This window comes from Gadus macrocephalus, chromosome 6 (assembly GCF_031168955.1).
Source record: "Gadus macrocephalus chromosome 6, ASM3116895v1".
Classification (NCBI taxonomy): Eukaryota; Metazoa; Chordata; class Actinopteri; order Gadiformes; family Gadidae; genus Gadus; species Gadus macrocephalus.
Genome location: NC_082387.1, coordinates 19,497,120 through 19,517,175, shown reverse-complemented (window position 1 = coordinate 19,517,175; position 20,056 = coordinate 19,497,120). Strand labels below are relative to the sequence as shown.

General features: G+C 44.0%; 6 protein-coding genes across 6 annotated transcripts; 2 read left to right on the top strand and 4 right to left on the bottom strand.

Annotated features, from left to right (window-relative positions):
- Positions 1 to 2,863: 2,863 nt before the first annotated feature.
- LOC132459911 (histone H4) lies at positions 2,864 to 3,175 on the top strand. The gene has a single exon (XM_060054780.1). It carries the CDS (start codon positions 2,864 to 2,866, stop codon positions 3,173 to 3,175), a length of 312 nt encoding a protein of 103 aa, XP_059910763.1.
- Positions 3,176 to 3,804: 629 nt separating this feature from the next.
- LOC132459910 (histone H2B 1/2-like) lies at positions 3,805 to 4,182 on the top strand. The gene has a single exon (XM_060054779.1). It carries the CDS (start codon positions 3,805 to 3,807, stop codon positions 4,180 to 4,182), a length of 378 nt encoding a protein of 125 aa, XP_059910762.1.
- Positions 4,183 to 5,254: 1,072 nt separating this feature from the next.
- On the bottom strand, positions 5,255 to 6,046 carry LOC132459909 (histone H2A). The gene has a single exon (XM_060054778.1). The coding sequence runs from the start codon at positions 5,997 to 5,999 to the stop codon at positions 5,616 to 5,618; it is 384 nt and encodes a 127-aa protein (XP_059910761.1). The 5' UTR covers positions 6,000 to 6,046; the 3' UTR covers positions 5,255 to 5,615.
- A 1,300-nt stretch (positions 6,047 to 7,346) lies between these two features.
- Positions 7,347 to 8,492, bottom strand: LOC132459118 (histone H1-like). Its single transcript, XM_060053495.1, has 2 exons — positions 8,481 to 8,492; positions 7,347 to 7,803 (listed from the first exon to the last, which is right to left on the bottom strand). The coding sequence occupies exons 1-2, from the start codon at positions 8,490 to 8,492 to the stop codon at positions 7,399 to 7,401; spliced, it is 417 nt and encodes a 138-aa protein (XP_059909478.1). The 3' UTR covers positions 7,347 to 7,398.
- si:ch211-12e13.12 (uncharacterized) lies at positions 8,378 to 11,550 on the bottom strand. The gene is made up of 2 exons (XM_060054771.1): positions 11,419 to 11,550; positions 8,378 to 10,286 (listed from the first exon to the last, which is right to left on the bottom strand). The coding sequence occupies exon 2, from the start codon at positions 10,273 to 10,275 to the stop codon at positions 9,724 to 9,726; it is 552 nt and encodes a 183-aa protein (XP_059910754.1). The 5' UTR covers positions 10,276 to 10,286; positions 11,419 to 11,550; the 3' UTR covers positions 8,378 to 9,723.
- Positions 11,551 to 13,911: 2,361 nt separating this feature from the next.
- Positions 13,912 to 19,661, bottom strand: pik3ip1 (phosphoinositide-3-kinase interacting protein 1). Its single transcript, XM_060054770.1, has 6 exons — positions 19,301 to 19,661; positions 18,973 to 19,101; positions 18,555 to 18,671; positions 17,327 to 17,521; positions 16,448 to 16,526; positions 13,912 to 14,941 (listed from the first exon to the last, which is right to left on the bottom strand). Exons 1-6 carry the CDS (start codon positions 19,371 to 19,373, stop codon positions 14,743 to 14,745), a joined length of 792 nt encoding a protein of 263 aa, XP_059910753.1. The 5' UTR covers positions 19,374 to 19,661; the 3' UTR covers positions 13,912 to 14,742.
- Between the last annotated feature and the right edge of the window lie 395 nt (positions 19,662 to 20,056).

Sequence of the window (20,056 nt, the reverse complement as noted above, 5' to 3'; positions counted from 1 at the left end):
AAACCCGGGCTGCTCTGATCTGTCCTGTTAAGTTGCATCATGAAGTGCATCTAGAAATGTGATGATATGTTGGGTATTATAGGGACCTATTTTTGCATGATGGAGCAGTTATCCGCAAAGGCTTATGGAGGCAAAAATTAAATATTTCCCCCGCTCGCCCCGGGACGTGCACAATTGCCCTTTGGCCTTTTTGTAGCTCGCTGATAAGTGTTCAGTTTTGTGAGGAAGTGTTTTCAGGTGTGTGTTTAAGTATTTTCAATTAACCAATGTGTTTTGTATTTTGAATTGATGTGTTTTCCAAATGTTGAAATGATACTTACATTTTTTAATTAAGTGTCTTATGAAATAGTGTGTAGTGTGCAGGAGCAATTGTGTTGCAGAAAGGAGCAAGTGTGTTGCACAATTGGAACTAAAGTACAAAGCAGCGCTTTTGTTTAAGGTATGGTTACATGTGTTTAAGGTATAGTAACAACAACTTCAAGTTGTGCTACTTTGGTCTAAGCATGTGTCTATAGTGTTCAATTGGCAAAAACTGTAAGAGCCAACATGGTCCTCATGACAAAAATGTGTTTAATGTTTAAGGCAATCAAGGAGTCTTTACATATCATCGTCATCATCAGTTTCACACTTCTGTGTGTCCTCATCCTTCTGTCACGCACTGCCGCACTAACAAAGATTGGTGCAGGATAAGTTATTTTTGGCAGAAGAACAGTCTCTTTTGCATTGACAGCTAACCATCTCAATGATGGCCTTCGTAGCTGGAAGGGCATCTGTCATGTTTGGTTTCAGCTGGCTATCGTACTCCTTGTGGTAGCCATTCTGCAGGGGATCCATATGAGAATCTTGCAGAGCAATGCTGGCCTGTCCCCACACTCACAATGTTTTCTCAGAGCTCGAAGGGTAGGAGGTAGCTGATCACTTTCTGCGATATGCTTGCAGAAGAGATGCCAACGTAGTTCGGAGATGGTCTTGATGTAGATGCCTTTGGGGGAGTAGGCTGCACAGACGAAGCTAGCCAGAGTGGCCAACATAGTTTCGGTCACTTCTTCCTCTGTTGAAAGCATCTGCAGAGAACTGATTACATCTTTATCTGCCTTCATGTAGACTTGCAGCCTGACCAAACCAGAGAGCATCATGACCTTGGGCCAAGTGCTGTCAAGAAGGTGCATGATGTTATTGACAAGATCAAGGCAGCCATACTGAAACATGGAAAGATCTTGAATGCAGATGTGACTGGTCCAGAGTTATATGAAGACTTTGTTTCAGAGCGAATTAATGGAGATGTCAGCTTATGGGCACCAGAACAACAAGATGCTCATGTCTGCAAACAAGAAAATCGCAGTAAAACTCAAAGACAAGAATGTGGATCTAAGGGAGACAAAGGACTTGTATGGCAGACTGATGGTACTGGCCAGGTCCAGCAGAGACATCAACCAGAAAGAGGCCATTGGGGACTACGAATTCTCTTTGACACCAAGAGCCCTTTTTGCTCCAGATGGTACAATCCAGCCATGCCTGGACAAATCAAAGTTGATCCACCTCCTTAACAAGTTCGCTACAGCAGAAACTGCACAGGAAGATCAGCAGCCAGAAAATGGGATGGACACGGATGGTGACGGTTTCGGGGCACCCTGGCGATTGCTCCCGCGCCCACTCCCTTCTCCGTTTGTTTCGGATATTTTAATTGACTAATTAAGGCCGCCACCAGAGGGCGCTCCCAACGCATTTCCCGCCTAGGTCGCCTATGCCGAGCGCCGGGCCTGGAGACCACACCAGATGCTCCAAGTTGCAAGATAGCCCTGGTAGATGCAATGGTTCTTCTGCAGTAAATGGCCAAGAAACCAGCTACCATAGTGACAGTTAAACATCTCAGTGAATGCTTCAACGACAGGCTGATGTCCCTCACACGAGATTATGATGAAATCATCCTTGTGTTTGACACATAGCCTACAGGGATGATTCTCTGAAGAGTGCTACCAGGGATAAAAGAAGGCAAGGAAGAGCACCAATCCAGTATCAGGTCCGAGTTGACGCAAACATAAAACACATCCCAATGAGCAGGTTTCTTTTACATGACAAGACGAAGGCTGACCTGACCAACTATCTTGCTGCAAAGACTAGCTAGTTAACCTCTATTAGCATCCCTACACGATTTGGACTGTGATCCTAACTTTTACCCCTGTTGGCTTTTACAGTCTTTATCTTCATCATTTATTTATTATTTATAATAAATATAGCTCAGCATGGATTACTAATGTGTCTAGATATTTCCCCATTGGAATTAGGAGAGCTGAAACCCTAAACTCATAAAATAAGTAACAACAACTAAAAAAAACCAAAAATGTCATCTTTCTTTTGTTTCGTTATTGTAGCTTTGTTAATGCTTATTTGAGGAATTGGCTTCATGTTGGATGGACAATTATTGATCTGACAAAGGGTCAGCTCCATGAAAATATGATGAGGTAATGTTGAGCTACGATCAGTTGAAATTGTTTGTATTGCAACTTAAAATTTGTTGAATATATATATATATATATATGATATATATATATGTATATTAAAGCATACTGGACATAGTTCAAAAGTAATCGGTGCTGTGTTCGCTTTATTATGTTTATTTGATCGTAAATATGCTTTGTTTGTATCTTTGGGAAAGGTAACTTTTAATGTCATAGGTTGAGCGAAATAACATTTCTCGTTTCAAATGATCAAATCAGAATTATATAAAAAGTTTTAAATTAAATGTAGCATTGGGAGGAGCCTGTACCGGAGCTCCCGCCTTTCGTCTCTCTCAGGTCCTCAGTGAGCCTTTATATAACGGAGCGCGGCGGTCCGCCGGCATTCTATTCTGAAAATTAGCAACATGTCTGGACGAGGCAAAGGAGGAAAGGGACTCGGGAAAGGAGGCGCCAAGCGTCACCGAAAGGTTCTTCGTGATAATATCCAGGGCATCACCAAGCCCGCTATCCGTCGCCTGGCTCGCCGCGGTGGTGTGAAGCGTATCTCTGGTCTGATCTACGAGGAGACTCGCGGTGTCCTCAAGGTGTTCTTGGAGAACGTGATCCGTGATGCTGTAACCTACACCGAGCACGCTAAGAGGAAGACCGTCACCGCCATGGATGTGGTCTACGCTCTGAAGAGGCAGGGACGTACCCTGTACGGTTTCGGCGGTTAAATAATCCACCCTCAAACTAAAGGCTCTTTTAAGAGCCGCCCAAATATTTAACAAAGGAGCTAAACTTGTAGCCTATGTACAGTACACTGCTTGCACAATTTCACACAATGTATTGAGATGTCCCGTAACATGAATGGTTACGGAGGTGCTGTTTACAATAAGGTTATGACTTGTTTATATTTTCCGTTGAGGATTCCTGAATTGAATGTTAAAAGACCGTCTCAATACATGGTAGGCGTAACCAGAACGATGCATAAAATATCCACCGCATGGTATTACTCGCTCGGTCAGCGTTGGTAGAATTGAGACCAGTCACAATAGATCGGCACAGATTCTAAGTCAATGTATCTGGATACTAAGGTTGTGTATGCGACGTGTCCGTTTTGTTGAGTGACTTTAAATGTTTTAATGAATCGTTGAAACATTGTATAGCATAATGGATGATTAGGGCTAGTGAGGAGATCGCTGATATATTAAATGTAGCGCCGTGTTATAAAGCAGTATTACGTGTTCAGGCGTTTTGAATATCCCAGCCAATCACACAAAGGGACAGCCCATGTTGATTTGAATGCGCCTCCTATATATTCAGCGCTCACACAGTCCGCTCTCCATTCGAATCGTTACTAATCATGCCTGATCCAGCGCCTAAAATCGCACCCAAGAAGGGCTCCAAGAAGGCCGTCTCCAAGACGGCGGTGAAGGGCGGCAAGAAGCGCCGTAAGACCAGGAAGGAGAGCTACGCCATCTACGTGTACAAGGTGCTGAAGCAGGTCCACCCCGACACCGGCATCTCCTCCAAGGCGATGGGAATCATGAACTCCTTCGTCAACGACATCTTTGAGCGCATTGCCGGTGAGGCCTCTCGCCTTGCTCACTACAACAAACGCTCCACCATCACCTCCAGGGAGATCCAGACCGCCGTCCGCCTGCTGCTCCCCGGTGAGCTGGCCAAGCACGCCGTGTCTGAGGGCACCAAGGCCGTGACCAAGTACACCAGCTCCAAGTAAACTGCAACAGTTTATCTAAAACCATCGGTCCTTTTAAGGACCACCCAAACTACAATAAGACTTACTCCTCAAATTTCTCGATCGTCGCAGTTACTATAATTTAGGCCTTCAATTAGAAATGCTCATTCCAACGGCACGTCTTCCAAACCCTATTTTGCCACCGTTAGTTAATACCGTGCCCAAGAAGGCAATTTCTATGTGCCCCAAAAGAGCAGCCAAGCCCGCTGCTAAGAACCCTCCCGCAAAGAAGGTGAACAAGCCTGGTTTATGTTGGAAACACCCAAAAACTATTTTAAGAGCCAAGTCAAAGTTCCAATATCACATTTCATATGGATAGTTTTGATTGTAAGAATTGTTAGGTTATGATACAACTATCAATGTTGATATTTGTAATCTTATATAGTGTACATTATGTGGTGAAGAAACCATTCATAAGTGTTAGTTTGAAACATGTCATCAGAAATAGCATCTAAAATATCAGTTAGCAGTTGTTTTTATAGAACTTTTGATCAAGTCCTCGATTCATCTTTGCAAACTGACACAATGCATTTGGCAGAGGGCTGCCGCACTGATATATTTATAGAACGGTATTTGAATTAAAAAAAAATTGAGCAAACGTACCCGATGCGCCTATTTTCCCACAACAGCAAAGTGACATACACAGTCGTTAGCGAGTTATTCTTGCCCCTTAAACTCGTGTCATAATATATAGTACTGATTTATACGTTGTAATGGATTCATTGTGTTCAATTATATTTTGAGGCTAGCTGATTTGATTCTAGTGTCAAAGGTCAAATAAACGAAATGATGAGAGAAGAAAGGGGCGCGCGCTCCAACATTAGGGCGGGACATCAGCGCTCTCCTTGCTGTATGTTCTCGCGCTTCCTTCCAGGGTCCGGGCTTGCCATATAAACTCTGCTGCACTCCTCGGTGTGACACCGGCCACCAAGCGCTCACCGATGAGCCCTCCTTCTTGGCCCGGCTGCAGTCTGAGTCCCCGGGCTCCCTGCGGGGAGCCCTACTCTTTATTGAATGTCCATTTGGGTCTTGATGAACCGTCTTGCCCCTCACATGAGACCCTACCAGGAGCACAACGCTATAGACAACACAGCCCTCCGGTTCACGCAAATCCCTCCCAACACGATAAGGTGACGGCTCCAGGAGAGGTAGGCCTACATATTAGGCTACAATCCATACATATAGTTACAGCTGCATGCGTTTCCTGTGTAGTTTTTTTTTTATAATGTATGCCTTTAATGGGACGGCAATGATTTTTTTAATAACTATTTAAAACGGATGGACCATGAAGTCACGGAAATAGTTATTTGAACTCCAGTACAGCAATTATAGTATAACAGAATGTGTTGAAGGAGTCCCTTTAAAGGATGTGGATGGCTCTTAAAAGAGCCTTTGTTTTTTATCAGTTTCCGGATTTACTTCTTGGCGGGCTTTTCAGTCTTCTTGGGCAGAAGAACCGCCTGGATGTTGGGCAGCACACCGCCCTGAGCGATGGTCACTCCGCCCAGGAGTTTGTTGAGCTCCTCGTCGTTGCGGACGGCCAGCTGTAGATGGCGGGGGATGATTCGGGTCTTCTTGTTGTCGCGGGCAGCGTTTCCAGCCAACTCCAGGATCTCAGCGGTCAAATACTCGAGCACCGCCGCCAGGTAGACGGGAGCTCCAGCGCCGACGCGATGAGCGTAGTTGCCTTTACGTAGAAGTCGGTGCACTCTGCCGACAGGAAACTGGAGCCCGGCACGGGATGAGCGGGTCTTGGCCTTTGCCCTAGCTTTTCCACCGGTCTTGCCTCTTCCTGACATGTTTAACGATTCTTTGTTGGAGAATTTTAACTAAAGATGGACCCCGACACACTGCTATATATATACCCACCCATGTCTTTGCTCATTGGCCAGCTCAAACGGTAAACTAAAGGACCAATCACAGTCAACCTAACTGTCACACCCATCAGGTGGCAGTATTGTGCAGCTTAATGGTCCCCGTTGAAAAGTGATAGCGAGTAAAATACGTACTATATATATATATATATATATATATATATATATATATATATGCATGTATATATGTATGCATGTATATATGTGTATGTATATATATATATATATATATATATATATATATATATATATATATATATATATATATATATATGTATGTATATATGTTGGAGCGCCCGCCCCTATCTTCTCTCACCATTTCGTTTATTTGACCTCTGACACCAGAATCAAATCAGCTAGCCTCAAAATATAATTCAACACAATGCATACAGTAAAAAGGGTATGAATTAGTACTATATATGACAGGAGTTTAAGGGGCAAGAATAACTCGTTAACGATTGTGTCTGTCACTTTGCTTTTGTGAAGAATATAGGCGCATCGGATAAATATCTGTATGTTAGCTCAATGGTCTTCTAATTCAAATACCGTTCTACAAATATATCAGTGTGGCAACCCCATACCAAATACATTGTCAGTTTGCAACGATGATTCGAGGACTCAATCAAAAGTCCTATATAAAAACGGAACTGCTAACTGATTATTTTAATTATTTGAGTCTATGCTATTTCTGATGACATGTTTCAAGCTAACCATTAGTTAAGTTAAGTCCTTTATTCATCCCTTTTTAGGGGGAAATTCTTTCTCTGCTTTTGACCCATCCGGGTAGCCAGTGAAACACATACACACACACACACACACACACATGGGGGCACACACATGGGGGCACACACATGGGGGCACACCGGCACTACCGGAGCAGTGGGCTGCCGCGGTGCAGCGCCCGGGGAGCAGGTGGGGGTTTCAGATGCCTTGCTCAAGGGCACCTCATCCGTGGATTTTTTTCAGGATTCGAACTGGCCACCCTCCAGTTACCAGTCCAACTCCTTCACAAGCTAACAACGATTGATGATTTATTCACCACATAATGAACAGCAACATATAAGGTTTTAATTATGTTGTATATAAGTTAAAGACTACAAACACGGCCACTTTGCCATTTCAGCCTAAACAGACAGAAGGTTTACCTGGGTAAATTAGAACAGGCGTGGCTCATTTACCATTCTGCCCACTCCCAATATAACGAATTGTTTACCTGTGTTTGAAAGATGCTTCATGAACCACCTCCAGAGCGCAAGCTTGTTTACCTTGTGTCTCTGATAGAATAAACCGTTAGCCTTTTGGGTTTTTAAACATAATAGTGAGATCATCTACTTCTTCTTAGGGGTTGCCTTCTTGGCCGCTTTGAGCTTGTCACCTTCTTTGCGGGAGTCTTCTTAGCAGCGGGCTTGGCTGCTCTTTTGGGGCTCTTGGGGACTTTCTTGGGGCTCTTGGCAATTGCCTTCTTGGGCGTGGCAACCTTCTTCACCTTCTTCGGGGTAGTCTTCTTCGCGGCGGCAGGCTTTTTGGCCGCGGGCTTCTTTGCCTTCTTTGGTGAAGCCTTCTTGACAGCGGCTGGTTTCTTCACGGCGGTGTTCTTGACTTTAGGTGCCACAGCCTTCTTAGCTTCCCTGTTCACCTTGAAAGACCCGGAGGCCCCGGTGTCCTTGGTCTTGACAAGAACTCCCTTCGTCACCAGGCTTTTCACGGCAACCTTGCCTCGGAAGTTATTCTTCTCCACATCAATCGGCAATCAAACACTTCTTGAGCATCGCCAGAGAAACACTACGACGCTCTTTGGAGGACGACACGGCTTTGATGATCAGAATGGAACATTAATTACGTAGCTTTTATTGCTATAAACAAATGGGTTTATAATGTATACTATAGTGTTTTTTTCTTCGAGTGCACATGTTACTCCTTGGTATTTTCTTTCACCAGGGCCACTTCAGATTAGAATTGTTGGCAGTATCTTTTAATCAAAGTATAAATGAGCTGTGGACCAAATTAGAGCCAAATAAGTGATTGCACTCAGCACAAAAATAAAGCATTATTTGGTTATTTTATTGTAAACCGGTTTTTAATCTTCATTATTTCAGATGGTAAAAGGGATCATGTAAACATGTGCTTCAGCAATCCTATGCAGGAAATAAGAATGGTCCTATATACGTGGCAAACCTGACAACGCCATCCTCAAATAATAGGGAGGGGGACCCCATTAAGCACAGATTGGCAAAAAAAATAGCTACACGGTAAGTGTGGTTCAAAGTGCCATAGATACATTTATGTGTATATAAACTATTGGGAGGATTTAATAGATTTTTTTTATTTATTCTTATGCAAAACTATGTAAATGTCCCGTGACCAGGTCGTTTGATTATAGAACTGCAGTACACTCATCAATCATACAGCTATCAACATTATGAGTAACCTCAAATCCTCATGGGTATGGTCAATTCTAAAGTCCTGGGTTCTGACACTCACACGCTGTATTGGGTTGGTGGCGTAGCATGAATATCTTTGACTTCCAAAGATAAGTAAGCGAAAAGGTGAAAATGTGTGTTTTAATTAAGTTAATTATTTCCATGAGTAACAACCAACCAGAGTAATGTGAGGTCTTTCTTGAATTCCCTTGCAGGATTCAATGTTTATGTATTTATTTTATATATCGATGAATCTGCATTCATTAATTAAAGATTGGATGCAATTTTGTTGCAGGGAACAACATTTTGCCTATTGCTGTTCTTGAAATATGAATTAACTGCTTTAATTATGTATCTAACAAAATGGCTTCAAACTGTACAAATTGATTAGAATTAATCCAACACTATAAATACCATAGTTGATCTGCAATTAACTTTAAAGACTATCAAACCTTGAGATCAAAATGAATATACAGTACCATCAGGTGAATCAATGGCGATTGTAAGTACATTACATGTACATTATATGGAAGGTGACCTTAATGCCTATAACATCTGCAAATGACAAATAAATGCATAAATGCATGAACAAGTCTTTGATGCTGCCCATGTGTTGTTGTTTACGTAGAGTTTGGAAACTAGCTAATGTAGTGTTGTTATTGATACTCTTGGTACCCACACACACAAACATAGAGGGTACAATCGAAGGCCTGTATGAGCTAACATCCAGAGGCCACATTAAGTAGGAGTCAATACGGTATAGCCTGGTGGTGAGTGTGTTTGACTTCCGGCCAAAAGACTAGGTTCAAACCCCAATGTCTGCCACCGACCAGCTGGCGTCCTTGAACAAGAGGCCCTAACCCCCCACCTGCTCCTGAAAGACATGGATCCAAGATGGCTCTGGGTCCCTTTGGATTAAAAATGCCTGCTAAATGACTAAATGTAAACCTTCCATAGACTTTTTCACAGAGGTGTCAATGTAGGATAAAATAAAGGGGTCGTTCACCCTAATTATGGGTCTGCTCTTTTCATGTAGCAGGCTCCATGGTCCATAGGATATCTTCGCTTTAGCATATGACCCTTGTCCTTGCACATGGAAGTAAAAGACCCACAATTGGTATTACGAGTGACACCTGTGTTTGTCCTACGATGGCACCTCTGTGAAAAGGGTCTGTTCCGTTGGGCAAGTCTCTAAAGCCATCAGATCACCGGCAGTGCTCCCCAGCCGGTCATTGAATGGTACAGAAACAGCAGCTCGGCTTTGTGCGCGTGGCCTGGGCTTCCTGGAGAGGCGGGGCCTCAGGGCCTGGAGGCTCCGCCTTGCCGTGGGATAAGGAGTCGCTGGAGGTGGACAGTAGCCTCCCGCCCACTAGGTCGGCGGCGTTGCCGTCCATAACGGACATGTCCGTCACCATCTTCTCTCTCAGCGACATGTCTCCGTCGTCATCGTCATCGATGAGGACAAACACCTTGAAGCAGACCACCTCCGCCGGCCCCGAGCCCCGGAGGCTGTTGTTCTCTCCTGATTCGTCCATGTTGTGGGCATCGATGTAGGTCAGAGTGGAGGTCTCGGCACAGGTCTCCTGCTGGTCTGTGGAGTTGTCCTCTGGGCCGGAGCAGGCCTGGCTGCTGGAGTCCATCCTCCAGGGGGAGCCCCTCAGAGGGTCTGGGGGCCCGTCCGGCTGGGGGTTCTGCTGCTGATGTCTGCCGGCATCCAGGGACAAGGTCACTTTGCCTCTGCCGTAGCCGCAGCTGTTGACCTGGCACGGGCCATCCCTCATGGCGTTCGAACCTGTGACGTGACCGTAAGCAGGATGCATTCATTAAAGATACCGGATTTGTGTTTGAAAGAATCAATTCACCTTTCAATTACACATGTGACTTCGACATCAACAAAAACAAAAAATTTAACCGCAAGTCTTTTTGTTTCTTAGCTATTCAACGATTCATGTTACAGTATTTGAAATCATTTAAGTTGATTCACGTCCACTGTCTGTCTGGCAGGCAATTCAGACTGTCTGCAGCCATTCTTTCCATCAAAGCAATCTCGTACAAGGAGAGCACATGCTGCCATTTAACACTGGCCTGCAGAATGAATAAATAAAGTGAGGACTTTGAGGGCGAGGTAGAGAATAACTAAGGGTTCCCTGGGGCTCTCAACCAGAACAGAGCGACTGAACTCCTCTATAAGTGCAGTCGTATAGTAGTAGTAAGCTTTGTCTTTCATCACCATTTTAACAAATACACAAAGTCACACACACACACACACATATTCACACTCACAGTGCCACACACACACCCAAACACCTGACTCACTTACAGTGCCAGCATGTGTGCATACCCTCCAACACACCTGTGTGTGTATGTGTGTGTGTGTGTGTGTGTGTGTGTGTGTGTGTGTGTGTGTGTGTGTGTGTGTGTGTGTGTGTGCGTGTTTCAGGCCGAATCATAGACACAGACCAAACTCTAATCTAGAACCTTCCATACAGTAGACTTGACAAAGTGTCTCTCCTCCACATGAACGACTCCTTAGCCTGACAGAATCAGGACTCTATGAATGAGTAATATGGAGGTTCCAGGCGCTTGGGGAACAATGGATAAAAACTGCATATTAAAACCTGACCTTCTTGATCATCTGCAAACTATGAAAAGCATCATCCTCTTTTAATTAGTTTTTGTTTGATTGAATGACTTAAGTATATGAAAATGAGTGATATCTATATTTAAAAGGTAAGTGTCATAATGTCCATCCCAAAACCATTGTTCCCATTGAACAATGTTTAAATGAACAGATTTTTCCCCCCGGTTTGATAACTTCATGTTTACAAGTTATCACCAGATACTTCCCAATGGATCTAATCCACATTTGATCATATGGTGAATTACTGGTTCAATCAAATAATACAAATGAAGAAATCACTCACCATAGGAACAGCTCAACGGTTGGATTCCGTGGCACAAAAAGTCTCTCACTGGAATAGAAGCGCTGAGGTCTATGACTAGAACCAGTCTTCACCATCATCTCCATCTCCACTCACTCTCCCCTCGATCTCTCTCTCTCTCTCTCTCTCTCTCTCTCTCTCTCTCTCTCCCTCTCTCCCTCACTCTTTCTCTCTCTCTCTTTCTTTCATGAAAGCATGCATGACAATCCAAAGGATTTCTATGACGACAGCAGCACGGTGTACAGAGAGTTAAGTAGGAGTCTAATCATGACAGCAGACAGAAGATGACGGCAGTACCATTCATGTATTCCCCGGTTGTTCTGCGAGTTGCTTACCATCACTAAGGGGAAGTGATTGTTTGCCTTGCAAAATTAAAATGCTTGCTTGAAAAAGGTAATTATGTATGAGAAAATATAATATATATAATATAGGACTTGTTATTTAATGTGACTTGAGCAATGCTGAATCTGGGCTTTGAATGAACAAGGAATTAAATAACGATATAAACAACACTGCCTCGATGCTCTTCCTCAGAAAGACAACAAAATAACAAACATTTTCACTTCAAAAAGGTGAAAGGGGCTGAACATGTTTACATCCTGTTCCATCCATGCAGCTCAACGACTATGGCACTTCAGGATATAGTGTCACGGTAGTGCATGAGAGAGCCATGAAACAAAAAGCCCCTTCTCTGAGTGCTGTAGCCCTGGATGTGTTCAAATAAATAATACAAGAACCCAGCCTTTCACATACATGAAAGCAGTGAAGAGGATATCAAAGCGATCAAATATTGAACACTGTTGGGCTCCTGCTGGGATGAACGTCGCCTCTGCATTAGAGGAATCCTGGTGAAAGTGGCTGTTCACCAAAGGGCTTCTAGACTAGAGATCCTGTGGAATGCATGAGAATAATCGCTGCAGCTGAAGCCTAATATTTGAAATGAGGCAGCCCATGGACTGCTTCCACACCTCGGCCTTCAACCAGTAACTCCTTTTGTTTGATATTGACTGTTCCTAGAGCCGGTGTAGGTCAAAGCCAGCGACGATTTATGTCATTCTAGTTATTTTTGTTATTAGAAAAACCAAAACAGGGGGGTTGGTCTTAGGACTCGTTTAGTTGCGGTAGGCCGTGTAGGTGATCTTCGTCTGTGGGAAATAGGACTCTGCATTTCACCACTGAAAAACTTAAAGATCCCATGGCATGCTAATATATGAATGCTTTTATAGAGCTGTAAGTGAGCCCCTAATACAGTACTTGAAGACGTTTAAGAAATTCAGCCTTGGTGCACAATTACAGGCACTACCAAGGCCGCCTTAATGCACAGGCTCACCTGGGCCTACGTCAATCAGGGAGCCTGTCATGAGCTGCAGTATTTTATTGTATTTTTTTAATTTTTTAATTTATTATTATTTTAGATACTGGCTCATGATAGGCCCCCTGAGCGGCGTAGGCCCAAGACAATGAGATTTTTTGTTTGGGGCATACAAAGATCAGAGGCCTATCATGAGCCAAGAAAAAAGGGGGCCCAGTGGCCACTTAACACCACAGCCAGTCGTCTAAAAAAAATGAGGGTGGGGGTGAGGCCCTGAGCAGCTTGCGGCCACGGTACCATGCGCTTGGGCTCCAGCAGGAGACAATCGCGGGCAACAATCTCTTTCTCCTCCATGTCGTGGTTCATGTACTTCAGGGAGTCAAAGCCAAAGTTCCTTTCCCCCAATTCCTTCTCAACCATGGCTGAGATAACCCCCACTACGAGTCTTGTTGTGGAAATACCGGAGACGTCAGAGAACCCGACGTGTTATGCCATAACACCAACAGCAGAACGGTTATCCAAATAACAAAGAAGTGTACAACACTCGTGTTGTGTGTGTATTCACACACACACACACACACATGTGGGCGTGGCTCTTGGAAGGTCGTAGCTCATTGGCGGGCCAAATTCTCTGGGCGAGCAAGGCAGAGAAAGGGGAGGTAACTTGGCCCCTTATGACGACATATGGGGACAAATTCGAAATCTGAGCATCTGAGATTTCATTTTTCCAAGGCGGTGCAGGATACCTAGTGCTCTTTTTACTCCTAACGTCAATATTAGCCACTGGGAGACCATAGGCAGGCTAGGGGAACTCAAATTAATGTAAGAAAACCTTGTATAGTGTCATTTTCATGCTATGGGACCTTTAATAAAGAGAAAAACGTACACTAACAATTTGATATGGTTATGTTCTGTGCAGCGGTATTAGATAAAACTAGTAGCTAAGGCTAATCTCACATGAAGTGTAACTCGGGGGAGATTCTCTGAAATCAGCTCTAGAGGGAGACAGAGTCAAGGCTGAATTCCAAGTAAGCTACAGGACTACATGTGAGGCACATTACGGGATAACAGGAGATCGCATCCTGTTCCCTATCTTCAGTTAGTAGCAACTAGACCTAAGTTAATACTAACAAATCAAAATAATTAGGATAAATAGAAAGATATTTACAAAAACTTTTTATTGGAGTTGCAACTGCAATCATACAGTCTTTTATACAGTAATAAAATGTTCAACTTCAGTTCAGCATCAGTAATTTTGACAACAGACAATATAATAACAGCTACACAGCTAGATTGACGTGTTATGTTTGACAAGCCGGAAACACTAAAGCTGTAAATAACAACATGCAGCACATCTCTGCTGTACGCAATGAAATAAATCCCAGTTGCTAAGGGGACATTGACGTTTGTTCTTTCTTTGTTTTTGAATACATGGTACATGGAATGGTCACAGAATTGACATGTAGGTCAAGGCGTTCACGCAATCCTCTTAGTCATTTGACACGGACAACAAAGACCGGAGGCCCAAGTCCCCCCATGGGGCTGACACACACACACACACACACACACACACACACACACACACACACACACACACACACACACACACACACACACACACACACACACACACACACACACACACACACACACACACACACTTACTTCCTGGTTCTCCTTAACCTGAGGATATAGAGGGCAGTTCTGTTGTCTTATCGACTGCAGTGACGCTGTGTGACGCAGTAGTAGGAGAAGTTTGAGGTGAGAATGAAGTGATCAATGGACTGATGCAACCATACATTCAGAAGGCCATCTTGTAGGGGTTTGGAGATTCTTCCGGATTGTTTTCGGTGTTCATTGACATTTTTTTTAAACCTTGGATTGACCTGTGGTCCCTGACACGAATATTAATTGTACACATGCACACATTAATTAGTCCATGCTTAAACGTCGTTTTTTTCTTTTTTCTTTTCTTATATGGAGAGTCCTCAGGCTTAGGCCCCTGGGGTCCCGGCCTGCTGGCCAATCAGAGGCTCTCCCCCGTCCCTTGCGTCCGGCTCCACCGTGACCACGATGCTGGTCTCGTCCATCAGCTCGCAGGTGGGGTTGGAGAAGGCGGACAGCGGCAGCGTGATCCTCTGCATCTCCCGCTCGTACACTCGCTGCTCGTGCTTCTTCTTTATGTCCTGGCCCCTGAACACAGACACAAACACGCTCAAGAGGGGCCTACAGATGTACGCAGGGAGCTGTGCATGCAACTCCATTACATCCTCTTCATGCATCTCCTTTCTTGCCAGCCTTTTTCTACCATTATTAAGAATATTTCAACAATAAAATAATAATTCATTGCATTTATTGACAACTTTCAAGGTAACGGAAATTGTGTGTGTGTGTGTGTGTGTGTGTGTGTGTGTGTGTGTGTGTGTGTGTGTGTGTGTGTGTGTGTGTGTGTGTGTGTGTGTGTGTGTGTGTGTGTGTGTGTGTGTGTGTGTGTGTGTGTGTGTGTGTGTGTTATTTCGAGCAGCAGATGGTGCCACAGTACCGGAAAATTGCTCTTCCTGTTTGTCTGCTCTCTGCCGGCTGGAGGCCTTATGTAATCCCTCCGCTGTACGCATCATTTACTGCAAATGTATCCTCTCACTCACAAATTGTGACAAATTCAAAATGAAGTTGATTGAACTACTACTGCTAGAAGCCTCTGTTGTCCTTCAGAGCGGTGGAGCGTGTTGATTGGTCAGTTTGTTCTAGGGGAGGAGATGCAGGCGTTCCCTGGTTCTGTGCTTGGTGCTCGGAATTTATTATATAATATAATAATAGCGTGATTCACCCAGGAGGCCAGCAGACTGAGAAGCAGCAGGTGCCTGGGGCCGGCAAAGGAGGACATGCAATCCGGCTCCCCAACGCTAAGTGTAATAGGGGAGATATCCCATCATTCATGATAGGGGGAGAATGTTCGTCCATTCACAACGCAAGGTTCGCTAAGTTATCGTATGTATTTATGGCCAGACAGCGTCTCTAGGTTCATTTTTATTTCCGAGGGCCGCAGACCAGAATGCCTCTGGAAACAATTGGATAGACCTTCAACCAATCAGACCACGGGAGCTCATCAGCGGATCGTTTATGAAATAACCTCAACAGCTCACCTCGGTTCTGGTATTAAACCCACCCTGCATTAGATACAGGGCTGTGATTGGTCTGAAAGATGAGCCAACATTACGAGCAGATTCCTTGGTTTCCAGTGTACTTTTACACATTTTTTAAATGCTTTAAATCTTTGCCATTTGTAAATTTCCAAACCGCTAAAGATAGCTATGATCAAAATGATTATAGGTCATTGTCTATTAGAGTTTATTTCTTGAATCATTTTTGTTTTGCCTATAATATTGATCCATACGTATTTATCAGAGCCTTATCTCTTATAGAAGTATTGATCAGAGTCCTACCTCATAGAAGTATAGATCAGAGCCCTCACTCTTGTAGACTTAATGATCAGAGCCCTACATCTTATAGAAATATTGATCGGTCCTACCTCTTGTACAAGTGTTGTTAAGAGTCCTACTTCCTATAGAAGTACTGATCAGTCTAACCTCTTGAGGACATATTGATCAGTCCTACCTCTTGAGGACGTTTTGATCAGTCTTACCTCTTGAGGACGTACTGATCAGTCTTATCTCTTGTAGAAGTATTGATCAGTCTTACCTCTTGTAGAAGTAGCCCAGCACGATCCCAGCTCCCAGGGCGATGATCACAACCATCATCAGGACCGCAAAGACGTAACCTGATAGGGAAGAAAGATTTATTCTAAATTCTGATAAAAAAAGGAAACACAGTATTCAACAGGAAAGATCCAACACAGGGGTGTGCGGTATGAACGGCAGAAAGTACACCGTGTGAATGCAGCCAAATGGAGATGCCAAAACTGTACGGCAAGGTCCAAGAGCAAGTGGAGAAAGAGATACATACCATCAAACATCAGTGTTTTTCAGAGATGGAAGTAACTTGAGAAAATATTTAGCATTTTTTTTTTCACTGCCTAACCAGTAGTTTACCCCTTCAGAAGCATTTATATCGAAGTAAGAAGATAAAACGAACATACCGTGTTACTCTACCATTACCGTCCATGCCTCAAATCATACCGTGACATACATTTTTGTCCATACAGCCCTAATCCAACAACGTATCTCTTACACTAGCCTAAATCCAGCACACCAGAGAGAAGTTTCAGCCATTCAGGAACAGGAAAATATAATAAACCTGTTTCTACAGAGGTGGTCCTTCTGTTTTTTAGGGTCGAGTTAACTGGGTCAATTTTTCATTATGTCGTTCATGATGCTATTTTTTAACCTGCTGACAAATGAATGACACAGATATGTTACCATTCATTTGAAAGCATGTTTCCAATTATTGGATACATTTTGATCATTCTAAATATATACTTATGATCATTCTGAATATATACATTATGATCATTCTTAATATATACATTATGATCATTCTTAATATATACATACATAATGACCAGTCTGAAAACATACACTATGATCCTTCTTAATAGATACATTATGATCAGTTATCTACCCAGAGTCCCCAGGTCCTTCTTCTTCGTCTTTGGTGTACTGCGAACCCGCTGGCTGTGGCCCCCGACGGGCTGGAGGGGGACCACCTCTCCCGGAGGGCCCGTCGTGGCTGGCTCCAGCCCCCCCGCCTGGGAGGGGGGGTCTGTCCCCAGGGGCGGGGCCGCTGGGCTCCCTCTGGCTGCTGCGTCGGCCACCTCTGAGGACGAAACCAAAAGCAAACTGAACAACAGGAAGGAGGTTCACTGAGGTAGGAGGAGGAGGTGTGTGTGTGTGGGGGGGGGGGGGGGGGGCGGAGGCGGAGGAGGTGGAGCAGGAGGAGGTGGCTTTAGGGTGAAGTATTTTTTCCCTTTTCCCACCTTTGTTTTCAATTTGGCCACTTCATGACTGTAGGGCAGAGTCCAGCATCAACCAAACAAAGCTCTTTCTAATTACCGCTGTTCTGAGATGACGGCCCAGAGATAACATAACATGGAATAGGAAGATAGAGAACTTTTCAACTATATATATATATAAATAGCGCTTGCCTTAAACTCACATGAAAAAAAAGTTGTTTGCACAGTCTTCCGGAGTTAAAGGCTCTGTGTCATAGAGCGGCAGCAGCCAATTACCTGCTGTCTCCAAGGGAGAACTCTACCAATGAGTTTAAGGTGCTGGGTGTGGCCTAGGCAGGAAGCTGCCCCTTTAACATTTAAAGCCAACAAAGAAAAGACGAAAACACTGTGTTGTTATCGTTTGACTTGGGCTGCCTCGAACACGACCTAATGAAACACTAACACAGGCATAGACATAACACTCTTATCCATTCTGGACAACAAGTTCAAATAATGAAATCAACAGTTCTAGAATAGTTTTGTTTTTTTAGACTTACTTAAGAACTGTTTGATACAGAGAAGGAAATACAAAGTAAAAACTCTTTGTCAAAGAGTTTGTTTGGATCTAATGGGATGTCTGCCTCAATCTACTAGAAACACACAAGGGTGATTCTTAGAAGTAAAAAGTTCAGGAAATGCAAGGAGACCATTTGTGAAGGTTCAGGCCGACATGAAACCGACGCCGTGCGTCTTTCTGACATGTGTGGGTAAAGCGCCCACACATAGGCTCATCCTATAGACGTTTACCATTCCAAACATTCACCTTCAAGGAACCACCCAGAACGTGGTTCATTAATAAACTTTGAGTTTATCTTTGGACTGAACCTCCAGTGAAGCTCTGCCGTGCGAGACGTCTACCTGTGCAGGGGTCCACGGAGCAGGCCTGTCTCTGGGCCGTCCCGTCCGGGCCCCAGACGTAGCACCACGGGCCGGCGGAGGCGTCTGGGTTCCTGCAGGAGTTGTGCTCGCCAACACCTAGGCAAACAAGGGTGAGGCCACACAGGATTATGATGGATGAGAAATAGATTTGGTTTCTCTGTTAAAACATCTTGATTAATTATTAATCAACTGCACTCATATCCTCACACCACAACGAGAGCTTGATGCTCAAAGGACGATATACATTACATTTAACATTTGAGTTGATGATATTCAAAACAAGGCAGTTATAGTATTGTTAATTCTCTCTAATAACAGAACGGATAAGTTATGAGAAACACGTGACATATGGGGACCTAGTTTCCATCAGGACAACAACAGCCTGAGCAGAGTTTACCTGCTTCAGAGTCGGGGTGGATCCTGACATCATAGTCTCTGGAGGTGTTGGTCCAGACCAGGCAGGAGAGACCCCTGGACGAGACCTTCCGGTCCCCTCTGTAACCAGCTCCACTGGACGTCAAACAATCTGGCAAATAATAAAAACTATAATTAATTATAATTATTACATAAATAATTCATTATCCTACGATTTGTTGTTTTTTAAACCTAAATTGCCAGCAATCTTAAAAAGAATGAAGCACAAATATATAATTTTAGACGCATTATTTATATGAAATTAGACGTGTTCAGTAAATTAGCTTAACAGAGGACAAGTTTCTCGGTACCTTCGAGGCTGGACGGGGTGCTGCTGCCCACCAAACACACGCCGAGAAAAAACAATTGCAAAGAAACAGACATTTCTGCAAAACCGAAGTGGAGAAATAGGAACTGGTGCCGCAGCGGTTCAATAGTCCATGATTATACGAAATAGAGTGAAAATGTGTTTATGAGCCTATGCTGAGCACGGAGCTCAGACAAACTGCTCGTGTCTTCTCGATCCTGCAGTCCGCGTCGAGTGAGAGCAGCCAGACGTTTCAGGTTTCTGGTAAACAAGTCCCGGGTCACTCCCCGTCTGCAGCGGATCTTCGAGGTCCTAAAGCCCATAGCAGAAAGCAGTGGCGGTGGGTCAATAGGGGGCGCTAGGGCGCCGCCCCTCCGTAAAATATTCACTTGAATATATCTGCCAACTATTAATAAACTATTATCATTCAGTCCCTCCAGAACAATGCAGCGTTTTTTTTTGATTGTTGCGGCCAAAAATCCTCTATTATGCGGCACGTTTTCTTGAAAAATGCGATGAAACATGCGGCATATTTATGCAATTTTATGCGATGAAATTGCGGGAACTTGCAAAAATTGCGGGAACTGTGGGAAATGGCTGCTCTTATGTGAAGTAAACGCAACATTTTTAAACTTTCTGCTAAGATAGGCTACCTCCCTCAGCAGCATTCGCGCACCACAACTACATGTACAGAAGAGATAGACCGCTAACTAGCAGAGAGTTGTAAGCACTTTCCACCCTTTTCAGCAGGGCGGCGCCG